Consider the following 21,813-nt stretch of genomic DNA (forward strand, 5'->3'; position numbering starts at 1 on the left):
CGGCAGCTGGCGCTGGCGAAGCCGCAGTACGGAAACCCTGCAGGGACAATCCTAATGACGGCTTGCTGCTTAATTAGTGATATTGTATTTGACCATGCAAAATTTGTTTTAACTTGGGTGACAGTTAAAACACGAAACTTTGACGTCCAGCGTTAAATTTAAGGACGTTTCTTTAGCATGTAAGGGCAGTATCACCGAATGCGTTTTCGTTGCGCAGGATGACCGTAGGGACAGCACACGCTAGCGTCACCAAAAGCGTGACCGGAAGTGTTCTGTAGTTCACAGTCATCTGACGGAGCAACAACAACGTCGAACGTTACAGCTCAGACGGTCAAAGGTTTGGTTGTTCAACTGATTGTACCTATGATCTTGATAGTTTTATTTCATATACTTTCTATTCTAGGAGAACAAAACGTCAATGTTAGCACACCGGCGTCCTGTATTGGCTCATGGCCGTGCTATTTGGTTTGCTGGCAGTCCTCGTTATTTACTCACTTAGCGGTTGGCTAGCTAGCCGACACCCCTGAGCTAGTTTTAACTTTATGCAACAATGTACATTACTTGGCATAATCCATAAGTTGTTTAAGCAGATGATTAGCATGAAACGTTTTGATCGACTCTCTCTCGATTGTTCAAAACTTTTGTTGTACTGTGTGGAAGTTGTAGCTAGGATAGATGAAACTAACAACATACAGCCTTTAATTGATTTGTCTCGAAGTCGAGATAACAATTGTCAAATCAAATGTAAAGTGAGGATCACATAATTCTTAAAATTCCTTGTTGTAGGGATACAACCAGGTATTATTTTCAGAATTGTTGTAAATCAATGTGTTCTTTGTGTAGTGAGCTAATTGAGGAGCTAACCAGATAGTTTGCGGAATGCGAAAAGCTGATAAACGAAAGTAAAATTACCAGAGCCCGAAACAAAGTAAATGGTCAAATTTCGTACCCTGACTCCCTAACCAGTGATTCAAACACTGTTGTTCCCATTTCAAACGTCAAAATGTCACACTGTGGAGCTTTTTAAACAAAACGCTCAAAGTTCATTCTTGACCTCAGCTGTAGTAGCTTGACAAAGATGGAGAACATGAGATACGTTTGAAAACTTGTCAAAACATTGTGTGTCTGCCCCACAGATGGCCTACCCTAAATCCCACAACCCGTTTGCAGATGATGACGATGAGGAAGATTTTAAGCCTAAAAGTAGGGGGTTTAATGACGACTCCACAGACAGCGGGATGAGTGATGCAGAGCGAAGGCAGAGGTACCTCCAGCAGGAAGTGATGCGAACTGCTCAGTCTGCTGTGGACAGCAGCTACCGTTCCCTCGGCCTCATCTATGAATCAGAGAAGATGGGTGTGGAAACTGCAGAGGTATTTCAATTTAATCTGCTTCACCCTGGTGCACAAAGATTTTCCTTGTCTCTGAGAGGGTGACAGTCAGCAAAGAATTTTTTTGTTTCTCTCATTCTCCTCTCTCTAACATTCTTGGTCTATCTACCTATTATTTCTCTCTTTGTCTCTGTAGGAGCTGATACGACAGGGTGAGGTTCTGAAGAGGACGGACAAGATGTTGGACAACATGGATCAGGACCTGAAGACTAGTCAGAGGCACATTAACGGTATCAAGAGTGTGTGGGGCGGCCTTGTCAATTACTTCAAGGGGAAACCAGAGACAAAGCCACCACCTGAGGAGGCAAAAGCCTACCAGGCCAGCGAAGGGTAAGATTCAGTATAATATAGTTAATTTATTATTATAAGTACTTAAATATTGGAATTCAAATATGTAAAACAACTTCATATGATTAAATAAAAACATTAGGTCCCAACAGTGCTCCATATACAATATAATTCTTTCAACACATTTTCAGGCAAGTAGGCAAACATAACTAAGACTCTTGTCTTGTCCTGAAAACATGGAATGAAGATGAGTTTATTTTTAGCCACATCAGTCTCCAATGCATCTAATTCAATACATGGCTGATGACAGGCAGAAGATTTTGAATGCAATTTATGATCTTCAGTATTGGGTCTACAATTTATGTATAGTGAAGAAGTAGAACAAGGTGGCATGCCTTTTTCCCTCAAAGAAAAAAGTATTTTTTTTTCACTCTGTTGTTATTTTTACACACACTGTGTGTGTTTAGTCAGTTGTGATATAATCCATCATTTTCCTTGCTTGTACAAGATGAGAGTTAAATTAAACACAGCTGCAATATAGATTACTCCTGACACCAACTGCTCAAATAGCTTTATTCATCCTTTGCTCTCTAACTGCATGTAAAGTATGTTGTGTCAACAACCGAAAGGCCTTAGGCTCTGATGTAGCAATACTTTACCCACCTGTGTTTACAGAAAATGGGCAGTATCATCCACCCAAGACCTTTTTTGAACAGTCAGTTTTGGAGTAGGCTCAATGAATTATGGACACAACTCTGACTACCATCTCATCTCCCCTGGCAGATCTTTTATAGTCCCTATTTTTTTTTTTAGTATACCCATGATATTGGTATATTTCTTCGTGTTGTAAGGCTCACCTCTTATCTAGTTTGATGAAGTAGGCAAAGTTCAGAATGACACTGTTAGATATGTTTAAACTATAATCCATAACTTCAAAAACAGATTAGTTCTATGTATTTGAGATTTCTAGAGCCAAGTTGGAGATAATTTATGACAAAGCCAATATAACAGTGACTCAGAATTAGTGTTTGAGTAATGCTGCCATAAAATTTGTGCTTTTGGCATTCCCAGCCACTGGTCATTGCCTGTCCTTTACTTCCCTTTTCTTAGAATACAGAACGCTTTGTCTAGCAGCAGACAGCATGAAGACAAGTACCAAGCCAGCCACCCCAACCTAAGAAAGTTGGATACAGGAGGTAAGAGTTTGCACAAGAACCGCAGCATTGCATAACCATACCACAAAGTGTCTGCCACCATTTCTCATTTCTTTGTTCCAGGATTTGGAGCTGCGGCATCACTGGATGGCAGTTCATCTAGACAGAGTGGATGCCCTCAGAACAGACACCTCAGGGAGGCTCACCAGACCCTTGACAAAAATTTAGGTAATGAAACAAAATCTTGAAAATTAATTTGCTTGTATTTCTACTTGACTATGACAACTAGAAACAGTTTGATGAAAATGACCTCATTGGGGAATGTAAAATAGCAGTGTACTGTATATTCTGTGTCAGATGTAAGATATTATTTGTCATAATGTTAAAAGAAAAAAACTTAACCCAATCCCTTTACCTGCTGTTTGCCAATCCACAGTTTAACTAATGTCCTTTGTGAATTTCCCAGATGAGATGTGCGATGGCTTGAGCAGACTGAAGAACCTTGGTCTTGGTCTCCAGTCTGAGATTGACAACCAGGACGACTCCATTGATGCTCTTCTGAATAAAGTGGACAAGATGGATAGCAAGATCCAGAACACAAACCAACAGATCAAAAAACTCAAATGAAACAAACACTTGGACTTACTGACAAAAGACAACAATAGGTCATCCTCTCACTTGTCTCTCCATCCAGGCTTTTGTTGATTACAGTATGTATTCTTTGATTTTTTAAAAGTTTTTTATGGATGAAACTTGTAACTCTAGCAGATAAACAAGTGAACCTATTTTTGTCCTTATTATTTTCGTCTTGAATGCCTGAAGGTCATTTCTCGTTTCAGATTTGCCCACAAATTTTAAGTTTCCATAGAAATTCTTCCTTCCACTTCACTGATTTTTTATTTTTGTGCTTTGAAGGAAAGACTCTGTTTCGTGTGTGTATTGATGTAAAAGACTGTCTCTGTCCAGGTTAAAACACTTCATTGTCTCCATCAAGCTGCACTGCACTTCTGTGTAAATGGAGTTTGTTGGATTTGCATTGGTTTGGGTGATCAGAGCACCCGAGATCAGAGAACAGCTTTTCTTGATTGCCAAAGACGTTCCAGTGGCTACGAGTTCGCTCATTATTCAGGCAAAACAGATGACTGGTGAGTAAGGTGTACGTCTAAAACTAGAATGTTTTGTGTTTATAGTTCATTTGTCAGTGCTAACTAATTCCTGGACCTGCCTTTACGTACATACAGAAACACTTTGGATGTCTGCTCAAGTCACTTTTGCCTTACAGATAGCTTGTATGTACAGTACACTATGGTATTGTGTCTGCTTCTGTCTCCAGTGGTATTTTCTCACCACAAGTTGCTTCACTTTGTATGTATGTTCATGTTCCTCAGTGCTTTCCTTAGCTTTATATCAATTGTTTCTATAAATATTTTATTGAATGCTGCAGAATGTGATGGAGTGAATGATTGTACATCATGTGAACAAGCTAGCTGTGAATATAATATCTCAAAACTGAAAGAATATCCCCATTATCATCATCATCATCATCATACATCCTCCCTGGGATGCTTTTATGAGTAGATTAACCACTACCATGTTTTTTATGAATTAAAACACATGGGTATCGTAATGAAATATTACGATAATGATTTATGGTCACAAGGTTTCATTTTTGCTACGTATATCATGTTTTCTTTTCAAAACCACGTACCCAATAAAAACATATGTGAGGGGGGTCACAGTTGTCCTGTAAATTGTGTTTCTGTTGATTTGGCGCTGGAATTCAAAAGCGCCACAAGGGGACGCCACATGTCCAGGCTGGAATTTGCATGAGCCCCTGCAGAGAAATAGCACTGGTGGTATGATGATGGTTTGTTAGCACAGTACCTTTTCATTTTTGATGCATTGTGATATAGCAACAGGGTGATACCTTTAGATGAAAGTAGAAAAGATCCCCTTTCACAAACCATGTAAACCAAACTCTGTACTCTCAAAGTAATCTTAGGATCAAAAGTCTATTTGGTAAATTTTGTTTTAGCATAACCTCAGAAACTACAGTTTACAACACTAAAAACCTTGAAATGTTCTGGCTTGCAGTGATGCGCAATTCTTAAAAACGCATCATTGATTATTGTGGAGTGTTTTTTTTTCCGATATAATCATCATAGGATGTGTGTGTGTTTACTGTACTGGCTCTGTTGTGCACCAGCTGTGATGCTGTGTGTCGCTCAGCTCCTCATGTCGAGGCGTCTATTCATTATCATTCCTCTGTGCTGGACCAGCTGCTCCTACAGAGGCCCTCATTAGGATGACTTGCTAATTACAGTACACACTTCCCAAAAACACGTACATACGCAACACAGGGGCGACACAGAGGGGAAAACGGGGGTACCAACTACCGAGCTGATGGAGGCCCCTGCATATCTGAACTGGAAGGGCTTTTTTTGTTTGTTTTGTTTTTAGCAAATTCCCAGATCTCTAGATATGTTTCTATTTTATCTTATTTTCATTTGAAGCCAGGCTTGGTTGAATGCTGCAGAACCAACTGCTCTCAAAATAATCATAGAGGAACAGTTATAGTTCTCAAGGTGTCAAAAAGCATATTTCATGTAAGAATGAGTCCATTAATTGATCAGCAGATTTGCTGTGGATGGGCAAATCATTCCAAGGTATGACCCTGCACTGGAACACAGAAAATGGGACTCCTCCTATTGCATGTGCGGTATACACAAATGAGTAAACAAGGTCAATGGAAACGTAGAGTGCAGGTAATTACAAAATCACTTAGATGTTGACATAAAAAGTCAAGGTTGCTCCAGTAGGCAAAGCAATTCAGATTTTCAGTTTCACCTTGGTTGAGCAGTTGGAGGGAATATTCTTCTAGCTGCGGGATAAAAATGTTTCACTTGCTTTTGTGGCTTGAATGTAATCATGTAAAAACAGCGTGGTTCAGTGAAATGCACAAACTGGGGCTACACTGGGGATGAATATACAGGTGATGCGACCTCAGGTGGAGGTGGCAGCGACACTACCATTAAACGGAAGTCACCCCTGGGCTCTTTCCCTTCACGCCATCCGTGGGGGCCGGGAGGGCTTTGAACAGCTGTCTTGTCAAAAGCAAACAGTGGCCGTGCTGTGACAAAGGCCGCCGGTGCTGGAATGCCCCCCTTTTCACCGGGCGTAATCCCAGAACACACTGCTGTCGGAGCCCATCAGGCACTGGGCCAGAGATGGGCCTTCCTGCCCTTTGGAAAGCGGGTTAGCAGCAGAGGCAGGGCAGCCATGGGGGTAAAGCCTGCCTCAGAGTGGATGGACTGTCAGGCTGACAGCACTCTATTGCCACTGTTGTAGTAAGAGAAAATAAAGAGTTGTGCTGACGGAGGGGAGTTTGGTAGGGAGCTGGTGAGAGGGAGGGAGGGAGGAGTGCAGAAAAAAGGGGTAGGGTGGCTAGAGAGATTAATGGAGGAGGTAAAGTTCCTCTGAGATGAAACACGTGAAAAGAGCCAGGAGTATGACTCTTCCTCAAAGTGTGGATTTGTTAGATCTGGTCGTCACGTTTTCCACATAGATCACGTTTTTCAATGCACATGTTCCAAAAACGCTCCATTTACGAAGATATTGAGTGCCATTTAATATTGTCTCAACTAAAAGCCTAATGTAATGTTTACATCCTAAAATCCATCCTAAATTGTTTTTTACCCCATCTTTCCTGTGCTGAGTCTCGTTACCTTGCTGCTTGTGATGGGGGGTTAAACAGTGAACAGCCTGACTAATAAGCAATGACATGGGTGCATCAGTGGGTTTTTAATAAGGCTAAAAAACATGGAAAGCATTAGAAGGTTGTGACATTGTGGTTTTAAAACTGCCAGCACAGATGAGGAGCAACGGCTTTATAAACAAACTTCAGAGTCAGAGCCGAGGTTTAGACCCCCCCCCCCCCTCCTCCATGATAACTTCACTAATCCATATATCACATGGAGGAAGAGGCAAACTGTCTTTCTCTGCTCAGAGCTGCTGTGAAAACAAACCAAAAAAAGAAAAAGATGTATTTTCAGATGATGTAAGTTGTCCAGTGTCTCGGGCCTCACGTTGAGCCTGTCCACACATCGTCTCTGGCAGTTCCATCACAACACTGCAGATTGTAGAAGAACGTTGCACAAAAAACATGATTATACACATTAGTTGCAATTTTGCTTGTCGTCATCACGTTTACAGCACAGGGGGGAAAAATGCCAAGAATGCAGCACAAATACGTTGATGGGTACATGTTTGCATTAACCTACGTATGTTCAGCAGCGTTCTTCTTTCAACTGTGAGGCGCTGCATGTAAACACCAGTCAAAATGAGAGGTACTGTGCTCATAGTGGTAATTGCAGAGGGGAGAAGTCAGAAATGCTAACGGTGGTCTGTGTAACTGTTCCAAGTGTTGCTTAATCTGACTGCCATGATGCAATGAAACACCCACATCAGAAAATATGACAAGAGGGGGAGAAATGACAGTATAGTTGTTTATTTTCACTAATGGACAGTGTACAGAGTATGCTGTGCTGCACTAATAAAATCGTCACTTGTTTTATAATAAATAAACACACAAACACAGACACAGACCGGGGAGAGAACGAGAAGGTCACAGCTTTCCAGAGAGAAAAGCCCTTCGCTGGGACTGCACTTGTCCTCCTCTTAAACCAGCAGGACAGGAGGTGCGGGAAGGCGTAGCGAGTCAGTCGACTGACTCCTGTTTTTCATTCAAGAGGGTAAAGCTGCGGTTAATCTGCAATTCTTTTCAGTCTTGGACACAGAGGACAGAGAGAACCACAGTGAAATTCTCTAAAATGGCTCTTTTTCCTCTCCAACAATATTAGGCCTGAACAGATGGGACTGATTTCAGCTGTGAGTCACTTTAAACGACTAAAAACGTCAGTGACCATCAGACGAGGCGGACATGAAAGAGGAAGCTTGATGGGAGACAAAGACACAAATCTCAGCACCTGAGAATCAATACCTGATATTTAACGTGACTTGCTGGTATAAATGTTTTTGTTGAAAAGAAACTATGACAGGGACAAAACTGCGACACACAGATATATAGACTCGAGTATTCTAGCATTGGGTACAATTTGGATCTCCAACCTGCAGATGATTTAGGACCCTTTGGACTGGGGCCTGAACTGGGTGCAGCACTTGCTGTTTGGTGTTTAAACTGTGGGATACAAATAAGTGTAGCTATATAGACACATACACATAACACATAAACAATCAAAAGTAGAAAATGTATAAAGCAAAATAATATATTTATATATTTATACATTATGCATTAACAAATGCACTTGCATTGATGGAGGTAGATAGCAAAGATTGAGAGGTAAAAAGGCATAGATGTTGCTGTGCTTTGGAGTAATATAAGTACATAACGTGGCTATAAAATCTGAAATTAAAATGCAAGAATTTCTGAGTGCTTGGCAATAGTGTATACAGTACAGAGTATGAGGTGAAAGGAAAAAGTGGCAGGATGCTGCTGATCTCCTTGAGTTACCCATCCAGTAACCTGGATCGGAGGGGTCTGGCTTGGCTGGCGGGGCTCTAGCTCCACAGTTAGCAGGAGGCGTTGAGGGAAGTCTCGTCCCTGCATACGGATGTCTGCCATTTGCGCGTCGGCTCACACAAAGAGCACAGAGTAGGGAGGACACCGGCAACCCTCTGAAGACGACTCCCGCACCCAGGAACCGTGACAGCCCGGGACTGAGGCTGCGGCCCAGAACGTCCTAGGAAGAAGAGGACCGTATCAGGTGTGAAACAGCAAGTGGAAATACGGTAATATTAAAATCTAATCCTTTGTGTGGGATAGTTTTGTGATTATAGCATGTTTCAAATTACACTGATGACATAGGTCGTGTAGGGAGGTTAAAAGGCCACTTCAGTTTTGGGAGGAACTGTTTCTTTTTCCAAACTATCCAATGTCTGAGTTAGGTTAGTTCAATTGTCTTTGGGGTCAAATAGCAGCTGTGTTTGAACACTTCACAGATTGATGCTCTGAAACAGCAAATTAATATGCTCGTGCTTGGCTAACGAGCACAAAGTATGAATTACACCATCTCTGTAGGGGAAGGTGTTTCCCTTCTTTCAGAAGCAGCTACTACTTGATCCCATAGACATTATTAATCTAGCTAAGATGAGCTAATCATTCGGCATACTCTACCTTTAACTGCCTCCAAGGACATAAAGTATATTAAATGCCATTAAGTGCCTTGCTCATGGGCTTTTCACTTCGTTGTTAGTCCAGCCAGTCTGCAGATGGCTAAGCTGCATTAATGGATGAACATGTCTTCAGTGTTGGCTGTTTGGCTTACCTGGTGCTCTCTAGGCCGTCGCCTCCACAGCGGTCTGACTTTGACATGGCATCACTCTGACACTCTGCACACACCAGTCTCTCCCTCACCAGATGAGCACTCCACAGTTTGAGTTTGCATGCTGCACTGGCCTGTTTCACACGCAGGTACACACAGTAACTGCAAGCAGGCAGGGCACAGACAGGGAGAGAAAGGAAAAGTGTCAAAAATAATAGATTTCACTTTGATTTGATTATAAAACTGCAGGGGTCAAAAAGTAAAAACACACAGTTTTGGGCTACAGACGTAATCCTGTGGGATGCTGCTCACACTGCTCTGCAGCCAAGACCTCAACATTTAGTATTGTCTCCTTTGAACTGAGCTTTGGACAGTCATCATTCACTCAAACATGCCACAACAGCATCAACAACAAAATAGAAAATATCCAGATGAATGCACAAAGAGACAAAAAGGTTTAAACACTCCTCACACCTCTCCTCTTCTGAAGTAGTTCAAGAGAAAAAAAGCAATCCAACATGGCTTGATTGACGAAAGCCAAGTGGTCATCCAACCCAGCAAGCTGTGCTTGATCACAGCTATAACCAGACAAAGGACTGATCAAACATCCAGATAAGAGATTTGTTCCATTTGAAGGTGATCCAGCAGTGTCATGGTCACCTGCAGGGTCCTAATATCAACACAGCTCACTCTGTGCACTGGAAACAATAATAAAGTCTTGTTTTTCTGCTCACTGTGTTCTCTGGCAGGCACTTTGAACTCGTGCACTATTTATTTTGTCTCTGATTCAGACAGCTGTGACAAAACACCATCCCCAGTGGGACGGTTTGTCAAAGAAAACATGAAACTGCAGTTTTTTCTCAGAGTGATGTTTAAGGACTTTGTCTACAAGCAATATTGGGGGAAAAAAGTTTTTTTTAAAGACCATATGAGTCTGAATATTTATGATATTGTTATTCAGGTCTGAAATGTTCGTGCTTGCATTTTGCAGAAGGTTTTGCTCCGAGGCAAATCAGCAAGTGTTAGCGAGAATATAAGGAAAGTGAAGAAAACCTTAATCACTTACACTTGATGGATTCTTTCAACAACATTCATTAGCATATGGCATTGGGATTATTTGAGTTATGCTGAAGTATAATGAGAGTCTATGTTCAGTACATGCACACATGGAATTGCTGAAGAGGGATTTCTTAACTTTTTCACCTGTGAAACACTTTTATGTCTTCATTCCTGACGGAACTGTAACTGTAGATCCAAGGAAAACTACCGATCATCATTTTATGTCATTTAACCCCTCGTTTCCCAGGTCAATTTCCATGACAACAGCAGGGCACCAGATGTCTGTGTGAAATCACCTTAACTCTGTGTCATTCATGTTGAATTGCTCTCATTTATGAGTAATGTGCCTCCAATCCCCTGTTGCTTTGTATTTCAGTCAAAACAAAAGTATCCGATGTCCATTTTAATCAGTGTTAAAGGCTGTGTGCTGTCGGGAAACCAGCCTTGATTTTATTCCCTGGTCTCTCTGAGAACATCTGCAATCAGCTCTGATCAAAGATGACATCTATGCAGGGAGGGTTTACCTTTTACATGGATTATGGCTGCCTTATCAGTAAAGGTCACCTCACGATGCAAATATTCAATGACAGCGTTCATGTTACACAGTCAAAGCAATTTCAAGTCTCTGCATGTTATGGCAACCTTGGCCTTGGTCTGTACTCTCTAATCTTTTGGAGCACAAAGTTGATCTTAAAGTGACCTTTGAAACTAAGTTAAATGTGAGGAGTAAAATCCAGCTATCGGAAAAGTTAAAATGCAGCTTAGGGTTTATTCCAGAATGAGGAAGCAAACATCTGAAAGATTTCTCTCAGAAAAAAAAGTAAAAAGCATAGCATGTTGTTGGTTATAATTAGAGTCAGAATCAGAATATGCTTTATTGGCCAAGTATGTGTGCACATACAAGGAACGTGATTCTGGTTTAAACATTGCACTCAGTGCACTTGCACAAGGAAAAAAGACAAAGGAAAAAAGACCCTGAAAGACATGAGACATGAGTCAGACTTGTGCTTTTAAAGTTACAGTCAAATACGCTTTTTGAAACACTGAGCAGGAAAATTTCATGCAAATACACAGATAGCATTTTTGAAATCAAACTCTTCAGTTGCTCTAAAATCTCAATCTCTGCCCAGGACATGTGATCATTGTACGTGCCAGACGTTTCAGCTGTAATTACCCCCTCTCTGCATCGACTGCACATGAAAGCCAGCACCACAGACGGAAACAAAGAGGGCTGGCTGGGTCAGTCGTGAGCGGCCCTGCGTGTTTGTTTGCAGTGCGATTATAGACGCCTTACCTGGCCTTCTCCTCCTTCATCAGCATGTGTGGTCGCCTCCAAGGGTCCTTGAAGTTCCTCTTGAAAGAATCAGGCAGGATCTTTGCCACCTCTGCAGGTCAGGTGCAGGGATGAAAAGGTGGAAATGAAAAAGGCAACAATTATGTCAGATAAGCTCTTGTTTCCGCCAGAGAGCGTCTTTTTTTTTATTACAGAGAAGCAGGGGTGGACAGTGATGAAGTACATTTACCTGAGTACTGTACTGTACCATTAAAACATCAAGCTCTACTACAACAAGAGCAGGCCGTGTTAAGTACAGTACAAGAATCTACATGAGCTGAGCATTATTTCTTTGGAACGTATGACTTACTTCACTACATTTGTAAGACAAACATGCATGTTTATGTTTTGTTATGTTTTAATCTTGTCAAAGAGTCAAAGTACTGAATTGTGTACAGAAGAGTCAGAGTGGTATAAACACGAGCCATACTTCAAATACAGCAGCTGATCCCATGACTCAAAATGACTCAGTGTATTAAATGTATGAAAGTGGTGTGAAGTGGAGCGGTACTCAGTTTTCCTTGGAAATCTCCCACATGGAAAAGTGTTTATCTGTGTTCTGGCTTTTGAAACAGTGCAGCTGGAGATAAGGCTTCAGAACAGATGTGTTGCTTACAGTAAAACTGTTAACAAGAGGTACCCCCGAGACGACTGAAACTCCAGATAAATATGTAACAGAGTTCAGAGCAGGAGCGTGTGCATGCATAAATGCGCGCACGTAGGGACACGTGGAAAAGGCTCTCACCTTTCGCGGTGCTGCATATGGCGTTGTTTCCAAAGCATCCTCGACGCTGTTTGAGGTCAGGACAGGGCATGCCGCCATTTCTAGGGGGCACAGATACTTGGCGACTCCTTTCTGTGCTGCCAACACCACATGGAGATGTGCATGATGACCAGGGACCCCATGATCCCACCACACAGTCAATGGCTGCTAGGGAAGCAGGGAGACAGAGAGATCAGCTGAGGGCTTCGGATAAACATCAGGAGAAAAGCATCCAAGGAAGATTGAAGTCAGTAAATATCTGGAGCCTCTAGTGGTTTTAGGTCACTTACTAGGGATTTGACTCAATTCCATTTAAACATTGCACTTAGCGTACTTGCATAGGAAACAAAAGTACATACAGCTCAACGAGGACAAAAAAAAAAAGACTGACTTTAGGATTTCTTTTAGTGTTACATACAGAGAAGTACATTTTTGGAAAGCAAAATGAGTTTCAGTTCAGGAGGATTAAACGACCTGAGAAGAAAATATCTTCATGAGACTCGAGCTCTCCAGGGGATGAATTGATCTTTACCCCAGAGGTAGCTGCAAATGTTGCCCTAATCTTTGCTGCCATGCCTAACTGCATGGCTAAAAGTGTGAGCACCAACACACACCCTGATACACAGTTGTATAATATTGAAGGGAGCATTTACTCAGGTCAGTGGGTGGCAAGCGAGTGACTGGGTCATTACCATCCAGTACTGCCAGATCAGCCAAACCCCAGACTCAGGAAGTCTGCGACTCAGGTCAAACGTGGGGACCATTTAAATAGGGAGCTAATTTTGCATCCTGTTCTCTCTGGTTTTCCTCTACCCCACACACAACTACAGCACAACACATAAACACAGCAGCAGTAGCAATCAGGCGTCTTGTTCTGTAGGCTGATTTAGCCAATTACATCAGGCTAAGAGGAAGCTGTATTTCTTAGATGACTGCTTTGATCAAAGCCAAGAGTCTCCAGCAGTAATCAAGCCTTGTCCAACACAGAGTTTTAATAGCGGCAGACATTTAACAGTTTTGTTTTAGAGAGGAAGTGGCCACTCCATTAAGAAATGAGGAGAGGCACTCAAACGCTCACGCACAAATTAATGAACGTAAACATGCACCACAATACTTTCTTCAAAAAGCCTGATACTGGTGTGGAGCTTTTGTGACAATAGAATAGAATAGACAATAGAAGTTTAATACAATGAGAGCAGGTGCACACAGCATGAGGCTCTTAGATGTTCTTGGCGAAATTATAGGGAGAGAGAGGATAAATATACCATAACTGAATCTAATCCTGCCTTGCCATCTAATCTACCTAACTCTGTCTTTATAATGTGCACTCACCCTACAGTACAATGCTGCCAGAGGATAAGTATGTGTGTGTGTGAACAGGAGAAAGAGAGCGAGAGAGCTTTCAAGGTGCCGCCCGTTCGGTTCATTCCCATGGTCCTGTTGGGGTTTCGGAGGGGGGGCAGCTGTCTCAGTGACACAGCCGATCCACAAAGCCACTGTGGAATCTCTGCATTCCTGCACATTAGTGCTGCCCACCTGACACCCGCCTTTCCCATATCACCACACACACACACACACACACACGCACACACACACACACACACACACACACATACACATACACACACACACACACACACACACACATCGAAAACAATTTCTGTCAGATTAAACCCACCCACTTGGGCTTGTTCCACCTTCAGTCATCGCCCTAAAACACACAGGCGTACACATTACCCTGCGCAGACTTGCAGAGTGACATAAACTTTCTTGAAAGAATATCGAGGGGGTGTGAGCGAGTCAGACACCACAACCATATCGGCTTCCGTTCTCCTGCCTCCTCCACCTCCTCTTATCCTTACTCCTGTCCCCTCGCCTTTCCTTCCCTCCTCAACATCCTGTGACGTTCACAGGGGCAGTTTTTATGTTGCTGTTTTTCCTTCTCATAGTGGGAAAAAGATGAGCAAGCAGGCAGATGAGGTCTTCACTGCAGAGGGTGTGCGATGAAACCGATAGGGTCAGCAAGTTCCCGCCCCCGAGAGGAAACAGGGCTATTACCCCTCTGATCGACGCTGACATACACACCAACAGGACAGGACTGAGGCCCTGTCTGGAGGTCTCAGCCCGCTGGCCTTAAGCCGCCAGAGGTCAGAAGGCAATTACCCAAACTGTGGTGGTCCCCGGCTCTGTTTCTGGTGCCACCAGTGCGACAGCCCCACCACCCACATTATAACCCTGCTGACTGTCTGACACGGCCTGACCCACAGAGCTTACAGCCAGTGTTTCCCCCCTGTCCCCATTGTTGACGAGAAAGTCCTCAGTTGGAAAGCATGCCACCACCTCTGACCTCTGACCCCCATACAGGAAACAAATGGCACTCGTTGTCAGCATGTTCAGCTTTTGTCTTTTCGATCAGCTGATAATCTTTACAAAGTGTTTTCAAGTACTTAAAGGTTTATGTTTCCCCATAAAGAAGACTTAAACAGAGACTGTTTTATCTACCACTGACTTTAGATCTGTATATCTACTCTTTTGAGCACAATATTAATATTATACTGACCTTTGAACACTGAAAAACTAGTACAGAGAAATTAAAGGTGCTGAAAACACATTTCTTCTTTCATGCACACACACTTTTCTGCTAAAATTAAGATAATTAAGTTTTTGTTGTTTCACATGAAAGATTTTTGTATTTCTTTTTTCTTCTGTGCGAAGTCACAAATTTCTATGCACCATTCAAGATTTCAAACTCTGCTAACAGTTGGTTGTTACCCAGTGGTCATTGTCAGTTAAATCTGATCAAACCACACTCACACAAACACTTGCCAAGGCTTGAAAGCATGATATCTGGAGAAATATTAGAAATATTAGAAAATGCAGCTATAGTTCAGAGTGATGGGAGTTTGCTAGGACGGTGTCTGTGGCAGCCGTCAGTTGGCAGAGCTTCAGACAAACACCACTAGCTGAACTAAACCACTGAATGTGTATCCAACACCAGCACTTTTATCTCCCGACTTGTCAGCCCATCTCCAGTCACACTTGTTGCAATGAGATAATAGCGCACTATCTAGCTTTTCAGATTGTCATTCGTTCGCCTTTTCTTTCACTCTCCTTGAATTCTGCTTCCATTTTAGGGTTCCTGCCCGTCCAATTTCCTTTATCTTCTCCTCCCTTTATTATCACTTTGTCCCACACTGTCTCTTGTTCTTTCTGCCCCATCTGTCTCCTTTTTTTGGTCCTCTTTTTCACTCTCCCACCCCCTCCATCCACCCCCCTGTCTCCTCTCTGATGGGACCCAGATGTCCAGCTGCTCTGGAGGACCACTGCACCCCAAAACCTCCCCAGCCAGCTTCCCTCCAAGTAGAGATAGAAATAGTTAGGCTTTGGTCCCATCAGACAAGCCTTATAATGTTGGGCAACACAAGGGAGAACCATGAGCCTGTTAAAAGGGGTGAAGGACACGGGACTGAGCCCTAATGACAGGTTAGCACATAAATCTGCAGACACCTTGAAAACAGGAGCCAAGCAAACCAACTCATTAAAAGGATTCATTACAAACACAGCTGAGACAGATTTTCTAGGACCTATGAAGGGTTTGCATTGCATGGCTTCGCAACACTTTATTATAGCACAATGAAAATAACTAAAGTAACATTATACATATTGCATTGGGTTTATGATAAAAAAAAAATAGTTAAAAAACAAAGAAAAAAATATATATTACAAACAACTTTATCCAAGGAACAACCTGTTGGTTTCTTTTCAGGGCAAGAATATCTCACCAAGTCTGCAGCCATGCCGCCGGCCCTGTGAGGCTGTACATAAGTACAGCAGTGCTTCAAACTAAATGCTAACACGAACATGCTCGTCATAACAATGCTAACAAGTTGATGCTAAGCAGGTATGTTTGCCATGTTCACTTTTTCAGCTTGGAGTTTTAGAATGCTAACATTGCTCTTCTCTTCTTCTTGATTCTTAAATGTCACTTCACTTAAGTCATCTTGCTCCGCAGATGGTTTTCAGTGCATCTCTGATTTCATGAATTTGCTGAAGAGGGACATTCAAATGTCCCTGTTACGAGATAATCCACCAAGCTGCTTGGAACAGTTTTCCATCCCACTACTTTCTATTGAAGAAATAGTTCTTGCGGAAACTGTTGACACCCTTCATGTTTTACATGGAATATAACATTTAAATTTTCCTATCATGAAGTATGGAAGCCCATAGGAGACTTTATCAAAATGACAATGTAAGCATGAAAATAAAGCTATAATTCCATGATAGCATTACAATTTGTAATTATTTGTTATTTTGTGTCAAAATGATAATGAAAATGCAGTAATCCAATCTGCATTTGCATTTTCACATACTCATATGGGGGTTCGATGACTATATTAAAATGAAAATGAAAAAGTTGTTTGACGTTTCATTTTCAAAGACTTGACCTGCTCTGAAGCGGACGATTTTACATGTCAACATGCTATAAAGCAGAAAAAATTAAAATGTAATTTCCTAACAACTTGAAAATGAAATAAGACTAACTAAGCGCATCTATCACGGTCCTATCTGACTACCAGGAGAAACTGGACAGCGGGCTGTTTGTCCCTGAAACTACAGCAGCTGGCTCGTTTCAGCTGAGCTGGGCAAAAACATTCACTACCCATAGAGGTTAAAGAAAGATTGTGTGGGAAGCAAGGAAGAAAAAGAGGGAGTGAACGTAGGTGGAAAGAAGCAAACATCACGCCATGACAGCGTGCCGCGCCCTAAAGGAAAGGAGGAGAAGCAGAAGTGCTAGCAGGAGAGACAGATGCATGATGGGTAAACCTCTGGTGTATCTGAGGCAGAGGCTGCAGCATTTGCTGAAGTGAGAACTACCAGATGCCACAGAGGAGGAGAGGAGCTGCCCTTTCCATCCTCCTGTGGGCTGGTTTCATCTCATGGGTCTACGAATGAGCAATTAGAGACTTACTGTGAGGCTGACACCGGAATTATTTGATGTATCAAATGTACTCCTATAACAGGATTTCTAACACTGTACACATCAGTGCATCCAATTTTCTTTAAGTTGTCTGCTCCTCTTCTACATTATACAGCAATGTCCTACATTTCTGTTAACGACCATTAGTACCCTGCAGTAATAGCATAGCAAGGGGAAGAAAGCTAAAGTTGATCCAGGAAGCAACAGTTGAGGTTTGCATGTGTCACGACAAGGTCTCTTTCTGAGGGTCTGACACCAAAGATGTATGCTGATTACTGTTTGGTCTAAAATCTTTTTCTAGCTAAACTAGAAATAGGCCAGACCAAATTACGCAAAGCGGTTTAGATGACAAATCGTGTCAGCTTGTTGTAGATCACCTCCTCAACCTCAAGAGCGATTAAACAAACTTGTGGATCTAAAACATAAAGCATGACTGTACAACTCCACAACTCATAGCCTCAAATTGCATCACAACATAAGATGCTTTACTTTGTGTGTCGAAGGGGGGTTTTTAAAACATTCCACCTCTGATTGCACTTGCTTTAAGTTAATACCGCTCAGCTCTTAGCAGAGTCATAATAATTGCACAGGAACATCCTCCACACTGTTTACAACCCCCACAAAATCCTGCCAAGTTCTTCATCTGGACGACATCTCTGGAGAGAATTGTGTCTCACTTGAAAGAGCTTCAACTGTGGTGCAAACAGTCTGCAGGTTTTTTCTGTCTCTCCCCTGATGTCACCCACTCAAAGCTCTTTGCTCGGCTACAGCTGACACGACTAAATTACAGACTGTGACGGACAGTACACAGACAGGCTCCTTGATGCATTACAGAGCTGCAGGATCAGGATCAGATAAAATCCGAGTGCAATGTGGGTGAGAACACATCAGGGCGCTTTGGTGGAACTGAGCCAAGTCACAAGCTGCATGTTGTGTTTATACTGTGCAGATGCTCAGGGCGCAGAGGGAGGAAGTCAAGGTGCTTTTCTCAGCATCACTCCAGCGCTCACTGATCCATAGAGCATTTACAGGTCATGACCAAGCTGACAGACCAAACACTGTAAAACCATTAAAAACACACAATCCCAAAAGCATGTTTTACAAGTGTGAGAACAAATCATTCCAATTTGTGAATGAGTATTAAGCCTGCCTCACAGATATTCTGTAGAGTGAAACATTATCCAGCCTGTAACACCTGCATCTCACTATTGTGTGACTGCGTGTGTCCCATCAGGACTGACCTGTCAGAGCAACACATGAGGTCCACGGCGCTAAAGATCCTTAACTGATATGTGCGTGAACCGATGCGCATGGCAGCCGTTAGCTGACCTCTGAGGGACCAGCTGCTGTTGAACAGTACAGTGATGACTCACCACTGACCTGATGTACCTTCCTGTGCTTATTCTGTTAAGTTTTAGCTTGGCAGGCACACTGGATGGATCAAGCGATGCCTGAACTGCACTCAGCCGGCTGCTGGGTGATAAATGCTGTCTCTACATGCCTCTTTGACTGATCGGAGGATAAAAAAACAAATTGAAATCTGAGCCTGCAGTATTCCTTCCTATGCGCTGTACGTTTAAGTTGCACATAGCTAGAAATGTCTTTTTCCACACACATTTTGTTGCCCTAATGAAGACAGCTTGACAGTTTATTTTAAAAGCACAAACACAACTTTGTGTCTTGCCTATTTACTGGGACACTGTTAGATCATCACAGTATTTTAGAATTTCTGCACAGACTTTACAGCATTTAAAGTGCTATATTGGTGTTTTTGAATGTTTTATCTCAAAACATAATTCAGCTGAAACTGTAGATTGATCAGAAAATTCTGCAGTGTGTGGCCACATGCCATAAACGCCACTCTTACCAAAATAAAAGTCAAGTTAATTTTTATCTCCAAAATCACGAATCTCCAATTTGCATCATCACACGGATCAACTTTTATTGATTTTATCTGAAATTCAGGGATCCCCAATTAGTAAAAATGCATTCAAACATTGATTAACTAAAGCTAGCTAGTAATGCTGATTTTTGAGAATTACTGCAACATGCTGCTGTTAACCAGTGGGTAACAGGTGGTTCAGCTGTTCTGCAGTAAACAGTGAGGTCTAATAAAGTGTATTCCATCACAGTGATTTTGTGAACACTTTTAACTCAAGTCTGGAGGAGGCAGCCTGTTCACATCACAGAACAGATTCAACACTCAAACAAAGGTTTACCATGTGTACACTAAATGTGCCTAAATAGAGGGATTGCTGCATTTTAAGTGCTCTTTGACTCATAGGACCGACCCTGCAGGTGCTTGTTAGTGTGCACTTAAGGCGAGGGTCGCACTCTGAGTGTATCTACACATAGATAATCACTCCTTGTGAACTTGGGATATTTCAACATACTGTAAGAGCTGCCTCTGTCACATCTCAGGCACAGCTCTTCTGTCAGTAACCCTGACCATCTTTGGCAGTCTGTTCCCATGGTGTCCATTCCCTCATTTGTCCATATATAGCAGCAGGCAGAATGATGAGGGAAGAGGTTACACACAAACAGATTTTAAGGATTGTCTGAACAATCAACCTCTGTCTCGTGATTCAAGCAGCGCAGTTTATTCTTTCGTTGTTGAAGAGGAATCTGCCGTGCTGATTTGGGATTTTGTTATGACCACTCGCTCCACTTTCCAACCAATTTATGGCCAGTTCAAGGGTCAATCCTACAAACCTGAAAACACATACACACAACCTGAACCATGAAGTCAGGAGTCCAAGTCCACCCCTACTAAAGGTCACCTCTGGCTTTAAACAAACAGCCTTAATGGGCCTACTAGAGACAGCTATGTGTAATATGTCTCACTGTCTCCGTGTCACCTCACTGCCAGCCATCTCTGGCTCAAACTGGACAACAATGAACAACAGGCGTCACTGAGCAGGACACAGTTGAAATCCACATGAAATCTGTGCAGTATAGCTGTTATTTATCGCCCAGACTTTGAGTTGTCAGTCCTTAAAAGCATGCACAATTTCTGAATTTGTCTGAGGTCAAATTTTAAGTGGCTGGGAAAGAACAAGAAACTCACCAGATACTTGGCACACACGCTGATAGTCCTCGCAGCAGTCTCCGGTTTTCTGACAGTATGTGTCGCAGTAGCACACCGTTTTTCTCCTGGTGTACTCGAAACATTCGTTGTTCCGGCCGGTGCAGCAGTTTGGGCTCTCTCTCTCCCTGCAGCCCGCCTCAGCACGGGGAACAATCTCCCCGCAAAAAAACGCCAAATATCCGCAAACGACAAACCCAAGACGCGCTGAGCTCCATCCATGCGCTCCCATGACGGAAACTTTCCTGGGTCCGCACACTCCTGCTGGTGTATGCTTCACTTTGGATGGTGCTTAAAATTGAATTGTTTTGTACAGACGCTGGTGGTATTTTCTGCATAAAATCCACATCCGAGGTAACTTCGGCATTGACACCTACGCGAACCACTGATGCGTAAAAGCGGAACCTGTGTGCGCACCAGCTCTCCTCTATCCCTCTGTCGGACACCGCCCCTCAGAGCTACTGTTGGTTATTAGGAAAGGCGTACAGTGCCAGCCCCCCCTCATACACACACACACACCTCTCTCTCTCTCTCTCTCTCTCTCTCTCTCTCTCTCTCTCTCTCTCTCTCTCTCTCCCTCTCTCTCTCCCTCTCTCTCTCTCTCTAGATTGGTTGCGCAATTTGCAACTAAACAAATAAGCGCTCTCACAGATGGTCTTGTTATTCTCTCACAGGGTATTGGACCATCTCAACTGCTGAGTTGCAAATCACAACAAGACGTTCATTTTTGGAAAGTGCAATGCCTCCATCAGGGCTGTGTCTTAGCCCTGATGGAGGCATTTGAAGTGATTTAACCAAAGGTGGAGCCCAAAAACATTTCAACTAATCCAAAACATTACACACAACTGAAAATGTGTCTGTGAAAAGTTTCTGAAGCCGTCGAGATCCGCTGAGCTTCCGATCAGAAAATCAAATTCAGCACCACGGACAGCGGCGCAACATCTTTTTTTAAATCAAAAATACAAGAGAAGTTTGCATGAAAATAAGATTCAGCCAACAGCGGAAAGACACGAGATCCTCTTTGAGCTCCTGCATCAAAATGATCTGCACTCATTTTGTAGAACTAAGAGCATCCACCCTTTTGAGTGAAGGACTGGAGAACAATAACATTACTCACCCTTCACTGGCACTGAGTGAATGGAGGGGGGGGGGGGCACTGTAAAAGCGCATCAGGACGACAAAGACACAAGACAAGCGCCATTATAACAGTCCAAATCCCCCGCTGCAGTGGAAGAAGCAATATCACGGAAGAGTAATGTACAAAAGGTATTGTTGATGCAGCGCATCACGCTGTATTGTATAAGCAAGTATTAGCACTACATTTATATGTGGTCTGTAAGATGAGGGTTAGCTGGTCTGTTTGGAGGCCAGTTGGTTGTTTTTAACGTCAACAAACGAGCTCACCGTAGCCTGCAGAGAAC

At 42.7% G+C, this 21,813-nt stretch overlaps 2 protein-coding genes across 3 annotated transcripts; one reads left to right on the forward strand and one right to left on the reverse strand.

Annotated features, from left to right (window-relative positions):
• The first annotated feature begins 262 nt into the window (after window positions 1-262).
• snap29 (synaptosome associated protein 29) lies at window positions 263-4,565 on the forward strand. Its single transcript, XM_041937249.1, has 6 exons — window positions 263-337; window positions 1,137-1,373; window positions 1,528-1,721; window positions 2,790-2,875; window positions 2,957-3,061; window positions 3,300-4,565. The coding sequence occupies exons 2-6, from the start codon at window positions 1,137-1,139 to the stop codon at window positions 3,458-3,460; spliced, it is 783 nt and encodes a 260-aa protein (XP_041793183.1). The 5' UTR covers window positions 263-337; the 3' UTR covers window positions 3,461-4,565.
• A 2,759-nt stretch (window positions 4,566-7,324) lies between these two features.
• Window positions 7,325-20,820, reverse strand: si:dkey-178e17.3 (somatomedin-B and thrombospondin type-1 domain-containing protein). 2 transcript variants are annotated; one of them, XM_041937542.1, is made up of 5 exons: window positions 20,375-20,820; window positions 12,312-12,494; window positions 11,528-11,618; window positions 9,178-9,336; window positions 7,325-8,592 (listed from the first exon to the last, which is right to left on the reverse strand). In XM_041937542.1, the coding sequence occupies exons 1-5, from the start codon at window positions 20,622-20,624 to the stop codon at window positions 8,487-8,489; spliced, it is 789 nt and encodes a 262-aa protein (XP_041793476.1). In that variant the 5' UTR covers window positions 20,625-20,820; the 3' UTR covers window positions 7,325-8,486. The 2 variants fall into 2 exon arrangements, with proteins under 2 accessions (XP_041793476.1, XP_041793475.1); XM_041937541.1 differs by having other exon boundaries at window positions 12,312-12,497.
• Between the last annotated feature and the right edge of the window lie 993 nt (window positions 20,821-21,813).

Source organism: Chelmon rostratus, chromosome 5 (assembly GCF_017976325.1).
Source record: "Chelmon rostratus isolate fCheRos1 chromosome 5, fCheRos1.pri, whole genome shotgun sequence".
Classification (NCBI taxonomy): domain Eukaryota; kingdom Metazoa; phylum Chordata; class Actinopteri; order Chaetodontiformes; family Chaetodontidae; genus Chelmon; species Chelmon rostratus.

Coding starts and splice junctions, on each gene's coding strand:
- snap29 (XM_041937249.1), top strand. CDS start 1,137: ATGGCCTACCCTAAATCCCACAACCCGTTTGCAGATGATGACGATGAG. Junction 1,374..1,527: donor TGGGTGTGGAAACTGCAGAG/GTATTTCAATTT, acceptor TTGTCTCTGTAG/GAGCTGATACGACAGGGTGA. Junction 2,876..2,956: donor AAGAAAGTTGGATACAGGAG/GTAAGAGTTTGC, acceptor TCTTTGTTCCAG/GATTTGGAGCTGCGGCATCA.
- si:dkey-178e17.3 (XM_041937541.1), bottom strand. CDS start 20,624: ATGGGAGCGCATGGATGGAGCTCAGCGCGTCTTGGGTTTGTCGTTTGC. Junction 12,498..20,374: donor GCGTGTGTGCCAAGTATCTG/GTGAGTTTCTTG, acceptor CTGCTTCCCTAG/CAGCCATTGACTGTGTGGTG. Junction 9,337..11,527: donor ATGAAGGAGGAGAAGGCCAG/GTAAGGCGTCTA, acceptor GCCTGCTTGCAG/TTACTGTGTGTACCTGCGTG.